This window comes from Poecile atricapillus, chromosome Z, assembly GCF_030490865.1.
Source record: "Poecile atricapillus isolate bPoeAtr1 chromosome Z, bPoeAtr1.hap1, whole genome shotgun sequence".
NCBI classification, from domain to species: Eukaryota; Metazoa; Chordata; class Aves; order Passeriformes; family Paridae; genus Poecile; species Poecile atricapillus.
In genome coordinates, this window is record NC_081289.1 from 68,878,406 (window position 1) to 68,892,039 (window position 13,634).

Below are 13,634 nucleotides of genomic sequence, written 5' to 3' on the forward strand. Positions count from 1 at the left end.
CCCTTAAAATCACAATTTATTGTTTCCATCTCTCAAAGGTAAACTTTGTAGTCATTGCCATTTTAAGATGTTCCTTATTTTGTGGAGGGGAAACAAGCAGTAAAATATATTGATGCAGATGCAGGATGCCATCTGTCTCAAAAAAGGAAAAATCACTACTTGGAGAGATTATACTCTCAAATATCCCAACTCCAGACCTGCACACTATTAACACCAGGGTTACAAAACCTGCTCTTTTCAGAATTAACACAGTTCAAAACATACATGAAAAAAGAGCTTATAAATATTTGTTTTGCTTCTTTGCTTTTCTAATTAAAGGATACTTCAGCCAAAGCATAGATATAATAAAAATGACAGAATAAAGCTATCAAGTTACATAAGAATTACTAGACATTTTGCCTCAAATGATGGCAACACTTCAAAGGGTTTTTAAACACTACTGAAGATCTTTTCCTTGAAAGAGCAAATGAACTTTTGGACTCTAGCTCCCACCACCTGTGACACTTCCAAGGAGCTGAATAAAAGATTTTAGAAATGCTGGATGTATTTCATGCATAGAATAACTGCACAAAATAATCCTGCTGCTATGGTGTTTACCTCTGATACAACAGAGCTTTTAAAAACAGTCTATACTGGTACAAGTGTGATGCTGATAAAGAATAAATAATAAGCTAGGTATTAAATGTCTGAAGGACACCAAGCAGTATCATATCTATCTGTTCTTTAAACATTGCTTTTGAGCATGCTGATGTTTGCAATCATAAAATTCCCAGGTTTTGTCTATCGTCAGTTTGGTAAGCTGTTTTTATCTTTTAATGCTTTTATCTACACAGTTGTGAAAGAGATCAAGAAGACTGAGCTTCCTTTCCAAAACACCTAAATCTCCACTGAATGGTTTTAAGCATATTGTTGTCCAGGGACACCAGACAGTCTTATGTTAAACCCTTTATCAAGAAAAGCCTTGGATTTGGTTGCCTGAGATTCTGAAGTGTTTCAATACTTATATAGACAGGATGAAAATGTAAGTTTTCACCAGTCTTTGACTCAAGCTGACACTGGCTATTGATTGCTGTAACCATTTATTTTCAGAAACCCACTACTCAAGAGAGGCTGGGATACTATTTCTAACTTCGCTCATAAACTACAAATCACAAGTGAGTTTTTAATACTAAACTTGGAAGACACCTCTGCCAAGTCTGACAGTTTTCAAGTGGTTTTTTTCCTGTAAGGGAAATAACTCCAAAGGGAGGAAATATCACAGGTAATGACTTTTAAAGTATCTTACTCTAGGTAACATGCTCTTAAAAAACAGCCTGAGTGGACAGTATTTTGTTAACTAGTCATGCTCTGCCAGAATAAGGATGGTGACAGGTATGGAAACTAAGAACAAGCATGCACAACTCTCAACTTACGCTTTGTAACTGGCCTCACTGTGATGAAAGAGCAATGAAAGCATAAAACCTAGAACAGATGTAACAGTCTGAATCTTTGGTACTTCAGACAAGAGTTATCACTCACTCAGAAATTGCTACTCAGAAAGCCAGTGTCTTCCACAGAACACCTGGAGAAATTGACAGATTCCTGATTATTTATCAGTTGAAAACACTTTACCAAGCTAACAAAACAGATTCAGGTGTTCATTCAGGAGTTAGATGGGAAGCTTGGCTGATCAGCATTGTTCCCAGTGGGGAAAAAATACCCAGTCAGGTAGCACACAGGAAACAAAACATGGCACAAAGACATGTTCAAGACACCTCAGTCTGCCTAACACTTTCTTTAAAGAATACATCTTCTTTAAAGAACTAACTCAAAAAACAAATACTGTCAGGCAACAATGACAGTCATAGCTGTTGACAGCACTTCAGAAATTTTGGCAGTCATATTAGGTATTTTACTTGTTGGTTATAAAACAGCAATGAATTCTAAATTCTATTAGCAAATTTGCCATCATCTCCACTCCTCCAGTGTCTTTACAGTCATAACTTAAAAAAAACCTACTAAGCCATTAAATGGCATCCAGAATGCACCTAGAACAGCAGAAGATAAATTGCCCAGATTAAACACAGTCAGTTCTTAAAACTTGGGATTCCTTGGAATAAAACATGAACAGCTACAACTATTGGTTACTCACCTCAATCAAAGGAAATCCTTTGCAGGTTTGTAGCCAAGAGACCAAAACTTAAATGCTTTGACTGAATTACCTTGTCTACAATTATACATTTAAAATATAGTAGCAAATGCCTTTGGCATCCACTTCCAGAGATTTTAAATGAGATTGCATCAAACACTGAACATTAATGTTATCTTAAGCTGAAATTAAAGAGTGTTGTACCATGATTGCAGCAGAGCAATTTTAAACAGAAGAAATTTATAGTTGCAATTAACATGTCAACTCAAGGATTAGCTATATGTCTTCGCCATCAGCTTGTATTTCTGTCTTGCACACTGCTTTTAATACAGAAACATTAAACTATGTTTTTTATATGAGTGCATATATGTATCATATACATAATGATTTAAAAAGCCATTTTTACTTTAATTCTTTTAAAGGGACAATCATCCATTCATCCTCCCAATTCTTACATGCAGTATAATGTATTAACTAAGCACGACTTAATCGAGAAACTTAGTCAGGCAATTGATTTCAGCTTAGGAGTAAATCCTTTCTTCCAAGGTGGTATACTTAAAAAGGATAAATAGGAGATTTGTTTATGAAGATTAGCACTACTTTAATGTCTTACATGAACACAGTTTTCTTGACAAATCTCTAGGCTTACTACCTGAAGGCTACATTTGTCTGAAGCAGTTCTGACATGTGATAAAGCATTAAAGTTTTGTTGACATCTACAGGTATGCAAGACCAGTATCCTATCAGAAACAAAAATATTTGCTTTTTTTTTCCCCAAGTGAAAACATTAATTAAAGAACGAAAACACATTCCAAAATAAAGAAAACATCCCCTCATCTTTAAATCTTGATTCATACATCCCTCCATAAGCACAAAATAGTATAAAAAAATGGGCAAGCTGACCATGAAATTTAGAAACAAATGAGAAAAGGCCTCTGTTCAGTAGCTTTGCAGTGTGGAAGACCCACAGTGCTTATGGTCTGCACTCCCAGAAATGTTGTAGCTAAAATAAGGCCTTCCTCTCAAGGAGTAAGTCATCATGGTCTTCTACTGTAAAAACAAAACATAATAAACCCCCAAAAAACCAATCATCCCCCAAAAAAGCCCAGACTTCCTCTTCCAGTCTCTGCAGTTCTGGTTAACAGAAAGTTGCAGGAGGCATGACTTCCTGCACAAGTGTAGGGGCAACCAAACCCTTAGGTCTAAGGGAAAGAAATGCATGTGTTCTGCTTCACACCTCAAGAATGCACCTTCATTTCTGCATTGATGCATCATGACCCTGTCCAGAACCACCACTGCACCCGGAACGATCTACTGAAGTAATTATTCCTTACTGTGCATTGAATGCAGTATTCCTTTGGGTATCCACTGTCCTGGAAGGAGAAACCACACTTCACAGGGAAGTGGATCCAGGCTCTGAACACAGGTAGTTTTCTCATGAAACACACAAGCCTGAAACTCTCCAGAATAAAACAGATGCAGCACTTGATTGCATAAGAGCTGAAGTAAATCCAATTAGCAAGCCTCCTGCAGAGAAGCTTGGCATACTCAAGTGCAGTCCAAGAAATACAATGTTCTGCTATTAAGTACAAAAGAGAATCCATTTCAGTCTTGTCAATATTGTTTTGGACACATCAGATTTCCAACTCATCATAGTTCAAGCCCAGCAGCCCATCCCCAAGCAGCTACTTGCTCATTCCTCCATGAGTGAGACTGAGGAGAGAATTGAAGGGTAAAAACTCACAGGTTGAGGTGAAGACAGTTCAACAGGGAAAGCAAAATCCACACACATAAGCCAACCAAAACAAAGAATTAATGCCCTGTTTCCCATTGGCAGGGGTTGGGCAGGGGTGTTCAGCCACCTCCAGGACAGCAGGGTCCCATCACATAATGATGACTTGGGAAGACAAATACTATCACTCCCAATGCCCCCTTACTCCTTTTCTCCTCCCATTTTTTATACTGAGACTGATGGCACAGGGCCTGGAATATCCCTTGGGTCAATTTGGGTCACCTGTCCTGGTTGTGTCCCCTCCCACACTCCCATGCACCCCCAGCCTCCTCACAGGAGGAGCAGGAAAGGTCTTGGCTCTTGACAAGTCCTGCTCAGCAAGAACAAAAATGTTTCTAAATTACCAACCCTGTGTCCAGCACAGATACAAAACAGAACCCAGCACCAGTTACTGGGAAGGAAATTAACTCTACCACAGCCAAACCCAGCACACAAATCATCTATTCTCCACCCCAAAATGAAGGTTAATTTGAGGCATTCTTGCTCTTAACAGCTTTTGGTTTTCATCTACTTCTGCAAAATATGGTGCAGTTTCTATTCAAGAAGTAGGAGACAGGAGCAAATGACCCTATCTATGAAGCAATAGTAAAACCCTAATGAAACATCCCATTTTGATGCGAAGTCTAGCCCCAATATAGTAAGTTCCTGAAAAATTACATTTTACCTGCTGGCTTGCAACAGACTAAAAAGCCCATTGAAGTAATCCTGAAAAATCATTTAAGTGCCACCTGAATTTTTAATGTCATGCTCTGATGTGGTGAATGCAGCTACAGCACAGCCCCTGAGCCAGCACTGAGCAGGGCTGGTATGCTCACACAGAAAAGCACTCACTTGCACTGGCACAGCACCACATTTCAGCCAAAGTTGCCAAACTGCTTACAGTTCAACAGCAGTATTACTCAGAATAGTCTTAGGATTTTCTGCCACGTAGACTGACAGACCAAGTTGAAACATTAATCTAGCATCACAGTTCCTTCACAGCTGAAACAGCTATTTTCTTTGAATTTAAAAAAACCCAAACAACTGAATCATCTGAAGTAGGATTCAAAGTGGATTCAAAGAAGGGAAGTTAACTAACAAAATGAAGATGCAGGAGATAAGCCTTCTTATTAAAATGGAACTTTAATTTTTCAGAATTTCTTTACTCTTTTTATCACCTTATCCTTAAATCAATCAAGTTTACAAGGCACAGATAATACATCCAAAGTTATTTTTATGCATAAATAAATTTGTTTGTCAGGTATAATCAGTATGCTGAAGTGCAGAACGTTTGTGCACTTAAAACTGCAAAAACTGAATAGCTTTCAAAACTCTGAAAGGCAAATAATTTGAAGTCAACTATTTAAAAAAATTCTTAGTAGCAACCAATGACCATAGTGTGACTGCTATTACCTGTACCAAGAAGTGGGGAAAATGGGTTTGTGGTTGCTCATGAATGAGTATTACATGAGACTTAAGGAAAAAAAATCTGAAGAATTCAACAGAAGGTGTAGTACTCTGGTTTAAATTACTCCAAGATACTGATCTTGCCAAGCTCCTCCCCTGCAAGAATGTTCTTCAAGAATGAAAATCATCTGAGGTCTAATCAAGTGCAGTACCAAAAGGGAAAAAAGTTAATCTGAAGATTAATTCTGCAGCACCTTCCTCTTTAACCAGCTCTGGAATAGTCCACTGGGAGTGTGACAATTTTTTTGGTACTGTTAATAAAGGGAAAAAAAGGAAGTGTTAATTTCATCTTGGTATCACTGTTGAAGTTCTACTTTGTACTATACACAGTATTTGTACAGTAGCACACGTATATAAAATTTTTAAGTAAATGAATATATGTGTATTAGGAGCGCACACTCAAACGTTTTTATTAATGCCTGGTGTGCAGTAAAAAGACTGTGGATATCTCTTAAGTATTGGAACAAGGAACTGAATCACCACATGCAGTTCAAGTTTGCAGTTGAGGGGCTGTTTGCTTTCTGTAAACCAGATCAGATCTGTATCAGATCCAACTAAGATCTGTGACAGCAAAAAGTTCACCCCTTTCAGCAGCAGTCCACACTTGTGCTGTGAGCTATATAAGCTGTTAAAGGTTCAGTTATTTCCAGCTTCCCTGGGACATTTAAAAAAAAAAAAAAAAAAAAGTAGTAAGAATGATGTTTATTAACATTCCACAGGTGTTCTGGCTAAAGAGTTACCAAAGACGCAAGAGATACAAGCATCAAGCAACATAAAAATACAAATTATACCAAGTCTTTACAAAATACAAACCCTTGAACACTAATATAATTTACTACCCCAAACATAGCAGTACACTCATTTTTTTCCCTGATAAAAATGGTTCTGCTTAAGTGGGGTATCAGGATAAGCAAGGTGAGTATTCTCAACACAGGCCGAAAAAGCATAAAAACATCCCCCTGCATGATGCAAGTAAAGCCTCACAGAGTACAGGTGCATTAAGGTCACTGCTGTTTAAAAGTGATGAAAGAACATGGACCAATTATAGGCTTCTGGGACACACAACAGCACTGAGAGCAAGACTAAGAGAGCTTCTCTTGTTTTATTTTGGTACAGTGAACTTCAGAAAGAAGATTCAAATTCTGCATGCATATATGAAGGACAGCAAGAAGGAAACGTAATTTAAAGTAACAGGAACTCAAGAAACAAACTATAAACAAGATTCATCAAGGTAGTGCAATAAAAACTATCAGCAAGAGGGTCTCAATCTTCCATGAGAGTGAAATGAAGGAGCTTTTAAAGAGACACCTTATGTAACAGGGTCAGCTAACTTGATACCCTACAATCATCTTTTAGCCTCAAGTGTATCTTTAGCTGAGTTCTGCCTTCGTTACAGGCTAAGCAAACATAAACCACAAACTGAAAGAAAATAAAAACAAATATTAGAGGTGCAGCAGCTGTTTAACATTCTCAAGACAGAATACATTTTCATTAGAAAGCAGTGCCATACACAGACCTTTTCATTGTGCTTATGTTAAACATTTGAAGTCATCAGGTCAGAGGAAAAACTGCAGTGCTTGAGAAAATACTTTACAAAGCCAGAAAGATAACTGAAAACAATTACAGTCATCCAACTTGAGTAAAAGCAAACAAAAAAAACCTCAATTTGTATCAGGACTACCAGCAATTGCCTTTTTTCCTTACACCTGTCTCTAAATGCAGATGACAGGTGCACAGATTTTTGCGTGGGAGGAAGCAAAGCACACTTGTGTTTTTAAATACTTTGGGATTTCTTTTTGTTTTGATTTATAATTTGATCGGGGGAAGGGGGGGTGTGGAGGTGGTGTAAGGATCTTCCTCTGAGATCAGTGCCTTACCCTGTCAGGGCTCCCGGTGAGTATTTAACAGACAGCAGAACAGAGCTGCCAGCAGAGGGCTTGGTTCACACCACATCCACTCACCACAGCTGCGAGGGACTGCACAAAGATCAAATCAGAAACGCTCTATACAGCGAGATCTAGTCCTAAGGAAAAAACATAAGCTCCCCAATTAACTCAATGCTGTACAGAAAAATCCTAAATTATTTCAGTGGACCACAGTGTACAGGTCTCAATACTCTAAGGGTATACACTTGTCAGAACAATAAGGTCTGTGATATTTTGACAGGGTATTGATAAACTGAGGAACACAAAAGCATGTGCGGTATTTCTACAGGCTGTACCTTTATGTACAGATGTAACTGACCCACAAAAAGCTGAAGACAGTAAAAAAAGTTAAGAAAAGCAAGAACGCTTTCAGTCTTCCCATTGTCTGAAGAAGATCCCCCTCAAGAAGGAAGGGGACACCACTGCAAGAAAAACCTGCATGTCATGCATGACATGCTGACGTCTCCCCCCGACTTTTTCGCTAATAAACATCCTCTCACCTCAACATCTCTGGAGACCAGAGCTCCTGCAACACATTCTTTTTATCTACAAGATAGCAACTGCAACAGCATCACCAAATTCTCTCTCTCATCTCTCTAATGCAGACATCAATACATACCAAGTGGGTAAGGAACAAACTGATCACCTTAGTTATCTGTAGGCAATGATATACTAAGACAAGACCCCTCACCTGGAGTTTAATATGATCAACCAAGACCAGTGTTATGCAATTCATCCACCTCAGGGTACCGCAGCATCATTCAGCTGTGTTTCCACAGGCAGTTTCAAAAACAATCCCTTTCTTGTGAGAAAAGCTGCTGCTGGAATGACCAACAAACACCTATCCCACCAGGACTGCAGGACAAACCCTTGTGAAATGGGACCTCTCCAGTACATGTGTGTGTGTGTCTTCCTCAAACACTCTTCTTCCAACACTGCTTTTCTGTGAGAACAGTATCAGTAGAAGTGTTAGACAGATGAAGCTTCTAAACAAAGCTAAAGGGAAAAAAAGAAAAATCTGTTCTATAATTGGCACTGGCATCAACAATGCTCCAACACTGCCTCACATTTATCTACCTATTAAAAGCAAACAGAATAGCACGGACTCTAACTGCTGGATAAAATAGCTGCATTCAAAGCAGTGAACCATACTGCTGGTACACAGTTTTGGATCATTCTGTACACAAAGTTCCTGCCACTCTTGATGCACTGGGTCAAGAGCAGAGGCACAACAATAGGTATTCACAAAGTGCAAATTTTATGTAAGGGTACTAGGATGCTTGTACCAACTGCCTTACACGGACATGCTGTACCTGATAAATTGGTACAAAATCCACAGCTAAAGAGTAAGGTTAATTCTTCACATTACTGAAAGTTGGTAAGATACTTTTCCAAGTGTTATTCAACAGTAGAGACCGGCTAGTCAGCAGGAAGTGAAGTCACTTTGAGAATGGAGACAATAAGCCCCCTGGAAACAGTAAAAACAAGCATAATAGCTTTGGGAACATCTTCCTCGTAAAAGTACAGCACCATCTTGATTCAAAAGTCATCAGGGCTCTGTGTTCACAGACCAAGTACATAATGTGGGAGATGAGATGTATTTCATACTCCTGAGATTGTCAGGAATGTAGGTATCCAATGCTATTAGCATGCACAACACACCCTTATTAAAAGCTTTTGTGTTCACAGCTTTATCTTGGAAAGTGTTTTGCTAAGTTGGAAGCAAAAATAATGGCTTCCCTTCTTCATATAAACTTAAGTAGCTGCTAACACTTTAATTGCTTTGGATGTTAAACATCCTGTGACAAAATAAGATACTCCACCATTGAACTTCAACTTAAAATTCTGAAGTTTATAACACGACGTTTTTAAAAGCTAATACTTAGCAATATCAAATGCAACCAAAATTCCATATTCCATCCCCAATATTTATTTTATGGGAGGAGGGGGCCAAGGAGACAGGACATGACTTTAAAAGAAGAACTTTCACATGTACATCTATCCACACTGCAGAACAAATAATGACATTTAAGAAATTAGTAATTTGACTTAACTGATGCTCACTATGAAACTAGTTTAATAATGACCCTGTAATTAGATTGTCTACCACTCCTCTATGCCACAGACTACATAGAAAATTCCTCGCCATGAACTTCTTTGTAATAAAGAAATTACAATTTTAGAAATTACAGTTCCAGAATATATTATATTGTGAAATATCTTAACGCTGTCAAAGAGCTTTTCAGAGTGCTGCAACATGAGCACACTGAAAAACCTATCTGCCAACCTTATAAATTCAAGAAATGTTCTGCTTACAAAGCTGAGTATCCAACACCTGGTCATCCCATCATGGACAAGGGGTCAGAAATTTGGGGGAGCAGGAGGACAGAAAACCAATGTGGTTTCACATATATGTGTGTTTTATAGTTTACCCAAGTCCAAACACATGGCAGTAATTGCCAATTTCGATTTCATACTAACTGAGAATCAGACCACAGATCATCATTTAGCTCCATCAAAAGGGGACCTGGAAGGCAGGAGTAATTTGCAGTTAGTGTTAGTAATTAAAATTTGACACCTCAGATGTCATAAACAAGTATCTTTATAATACATCTACCAGTTATATTGGAACAATTCCACAGTCAGTGTCAAAAAATACACCTGAACAATCACCACGACCCCCCCCACCCCAAAAATCCCCAAAAGCCACATATCAGTGCTGATGCACTAAGCAGCCTAATAATGGCGGGAAACAGGTAAATCTGTTAAGAACCCACGTCTTCATGGAACTGCACCTACAAGGAGTGCAAGGTGGGATGAAAAAAAAAAGTTCTGAAAACAAAATACTCTTCACTTCCTCGGAATGTGGCCCATGCATTTCATTTCCCTATACTCAGCAGAAAGACCCCACTTAAAACACAGGCTTCTGGGAACAGCCATACACCAATTTTCAAACTTTGAGAAAACAGCACTGCAAGAGCTTCATCTTTATCTAGCGTTAGTTTAGTGATGATAGTTTAAAAAGAAAAAAAAAACAGTCTGGGAAATTAATTCTGCGTTCAGCTAAAACCCGTCGTCTAGCCAAGACAGCGGGCAATGCAAAGAAGGCTCTCACTGTCAACTCGTCTCAAGTAACACGCAGACTCGTAGTCCAAAATAGAAAAAAAAAAGCTTGAGACGCACAGCTCCGAAATTTTTCAAGCCTTGACCGCGGCGCAGGGGCCACCGAGCAGCCCTGGGAAGGCTCGTTCAGGATCGGTGCCTGTGCAGATCCAGCAGCATCCGACCCTGATCCCATCGGATCCAGCGGGCTCTGCCTCGGCGCCGCAGAGACAAAACCTCCGGCTGCTACCAAAGCTAGCCCATCCTTATTTATTTACTCTTTTTTTATTTATTTTTTTCAGCGTCTCTTCCAAATGTTTTCACTCCCCTTCCCAGACTAGTTCCCATGGCGAGCCCCCGAATTAATACCCTATCTGCTGGCGGAGATTTGGAAGTGGAAAACCTGTAAGAGATCCCGCTCGGTGACGGGGAGAACAGACCTACAGATCTAAACCACCTCTCGCACTGGGGGACCATCTCCCAAAAGCACGTGTGTGTGTCGGGGGGGGAGGATGTATACCACTGCGTCACGAAAAGACAAAAAAAAAAAAATAACATAACTGAGACGCAAGCTATGCACCCGCGCTATTTGCGCCTCCTCGAGGCTCGGCGAGCTTTCGACTATTTTTTTTTTTAATTTTTTTTTTTTTTAGCTTTTCTGCCGACACGCTCCGAGGAGCCGCTGCACCCCCGGAGCCGGGGGAGCCCGGGGGCCGCCTCTCACCTTGTCCAGCTCATCGTGCAGCTCGGCCAGGCTGGGCCGGAGCAGCTTCTCGCCCAGGTCGGCGGCCGTGTGCCGGTAGTGGTCGATGCGGGGCACGGCGTCCATGGTGTTGTGGCCGAAGGTGCGCAGGTAGTAGGTGTTGGTATGGGTATCATAGTAGTAGTGGTGGTGCCCGCCCGAGTGCAGGCTGCCCTCACTCATCACCGTATCGCCGCCGTTCTGGACGCCGCTCACATTGCCGCCCTCCGAGCCGCCTCCCCCGGGCTCGCCGGGGCTCTCGGCGCCGGCCGACGGGTCCACGAAGTTCACCCGAAACCTGCCCTTGGCTTCCTCGACTCCCTTATCCGCCACGCCGACGTCCCCGCTCGACTTGCGGGGCCCCTCGGCCACCAGGTCCACCTGGAAGCGGCTCTGGCTCGGCGTGGGACCGAGCGGCTTGCCCAGCGCATCCTTGGAGCCCTCATCCCCCGCGGACCCCGCCGCCAGCTCCTTGCCCTCCATGCCTTCCCCTTGCTCTGCGGCCGCCACTGCTCCGAACACCCCTCCCGGCCGGCGGCTCCGCTGCTTTAAGCGGCCGAGCAGCGCCCCGGGGCTGCCGCAGACACAGCGCCGCGCCCCGCCCCCGCCGCAGCGCCAGGTGACGGTGCCTCCGGTCCCTCCGCCCGATCCCGCTCTGCCCAGGCAGGAGCGCGGTCGCTTCCCCGGCTGGCGCGGCAGGAGGGATGCGAGGGGGGAAAAACCGGCGGCGCCGCGCAGGCTCCGCCCGCTCCCGGTTGCGGCGGAGGGGGGCGGCGGGAGCGCGTCCCGGCCGGGCGGCGGCGGCTCCTCCCGCCCGCACTATGGCGGCCCCGCCGCATCCGCCCCGCGGCGGCGCTGGGAGGGGCGGGGGGGCCGCGCCGCGATCCCGCCCGGCACAGCCCCGCCGGCCGCCGCCACGTCTCGCGAGAGGAGCGCGGGGGCGCTCGGAACCGCGCGGTGCCTCACAGAGCCCGGACCCCTCGGGAGCCCCCGAGACCCTTCAGGCACCTCCCGGTCCCTCACAGACCCGCGGACCTCCCATAGACACCCCCTGATCCTCTCAGACACCCCCGGAACTTTCACAGACCCCCGGACCTCCCATAGACACCCCCTGATCCTCTCAGACAGCCCGGGAACCTTCACAGACCCCCGGACCTCCCATAGACACCCCGTGATTCTCTCAGACAGCCTCGGAACCCTCATGTACCCCGGACCTCCCATACACACCCCCAGATCCTTTCAGTTCACCCCCAATCTCTCATATACACCGCCGGACTCCTCATACATACCCCCAGATCTCTTCAGACACCTCCTGATTCTTCGCACGCACATATCCCCGGACCTCTCACACGCCTCCTGGGACCCTCATAAACGCTCCCAGTTTCCCTCGTACACACACCCAGAGCTCTTGAATGCTTTGGTACCTCACACGTCCACTCGGACCCCTCATACTCCCCTAGGTCCCCTCACATTCTTCCTGTTCTTCACACACAGCCCCAGAGCTCTCACACACCCCCGCCCAGATTCCCTAACAAACCCCCCGTTCTTCACACAACCCACGAACTCCCTCACACCCCCCAGTTCCTCAGCCACCCCACAAAACTGGATCAGGCTGGAAGGGACCACACTGGGTCATCTGGTCCGATCTCCCTGCTCAGGCAGGGTCATTCCAAAGCACATGGCACCGGATTGTGTCCAGACGGCTCTGGAATTTCTCCAGAGACAGACTCCACACCCTCCCTGGACAATCTGTTCCCATGCTCGGTCACTATGCAGGGAAGAAGTTCTTCATGCTCAGGTGGAATGTTCCTTTTCATCAGTTCCTGCCATTTCTCTCGCCCTGGTGATTGACCATCACCAAACTGAGCCAAAGTCCACCTTCCTGGCACTCCTGTCTCCATATTTATAAACAAGGATGGGGCTCCTTCTCAGCTGCCTCTTCTCGAGGTTGAACAGGCCCAGCTCCCTCACCAGTCCACATGAGAGATGCTCCAGTGTCCCCATCATCCTCACTGCCCTTGGATCTGCTCGCACATTCCCCGCTTCCTCACACATTCCCTGCACACCTCACACCCCTGGCTCCTTCACATTCCCCTCCCCAGATCCCCCTTTTTTACCTTCCAGCCTCTGGATCTCTGCCAAGTGCACTGTAAAAACCACTTGCATAATTGATCTAATGTCAGTAATGCCTCTCTCTGTCTCCTCTGCTGCAGCTTTTTGTCCCTGTTCTCTTAAAGTTTATTCTTTCTCCAGAAGCATACATGGTTCTTTAATTTGAAAAGTGAAGCCGTTCTGCCTCCTCACTCTTACTGGAACAAGTGCCTGGATAATCCATTAAAGCATATGAATTTGTCTCTGAGGTTGTGAAAAGAAACCTCAGATGGAAGGAAAATACTTCAGCCTCCATAGTCAAAACTTAAACAGGGACTCACCAGTGATTTTTCCTTATGTATTTTTGTTGTCTTTATACTTTAAGGTAGCAGCTCATGGAATATCAGG

General features: G+C 43.5%; 1 protein-coding gene across 2 annotated transcripts in view; it reads right to left on the bottom strand.

The window, feature by feature from the left end:
* SLC12A2 (solute carrier family 12 member 2) overlaps window positions 1-11,755 on the bottom strand; it is a 53,483-nt gene extending 41,728 nt beyond the window's left edge. For both annotated transcript variants that reach the window (XM_058864982.1, XM_058864981.1), the window contains exon 1: window positions 11,118-11,755. In XM_058864982.1, the coding sequence (XP_058720965.1) occupies window positions 11,118-11,618 (501 nt within the window). In that variant the 5' untranslated portion in view covers window positions 11,619-11,755. The remainder of the gene's footprint in view (window positions 1-11,117) is intronic.
* Window positions 11,756-13,634: the final 1,879 nt, after the last annotated feature.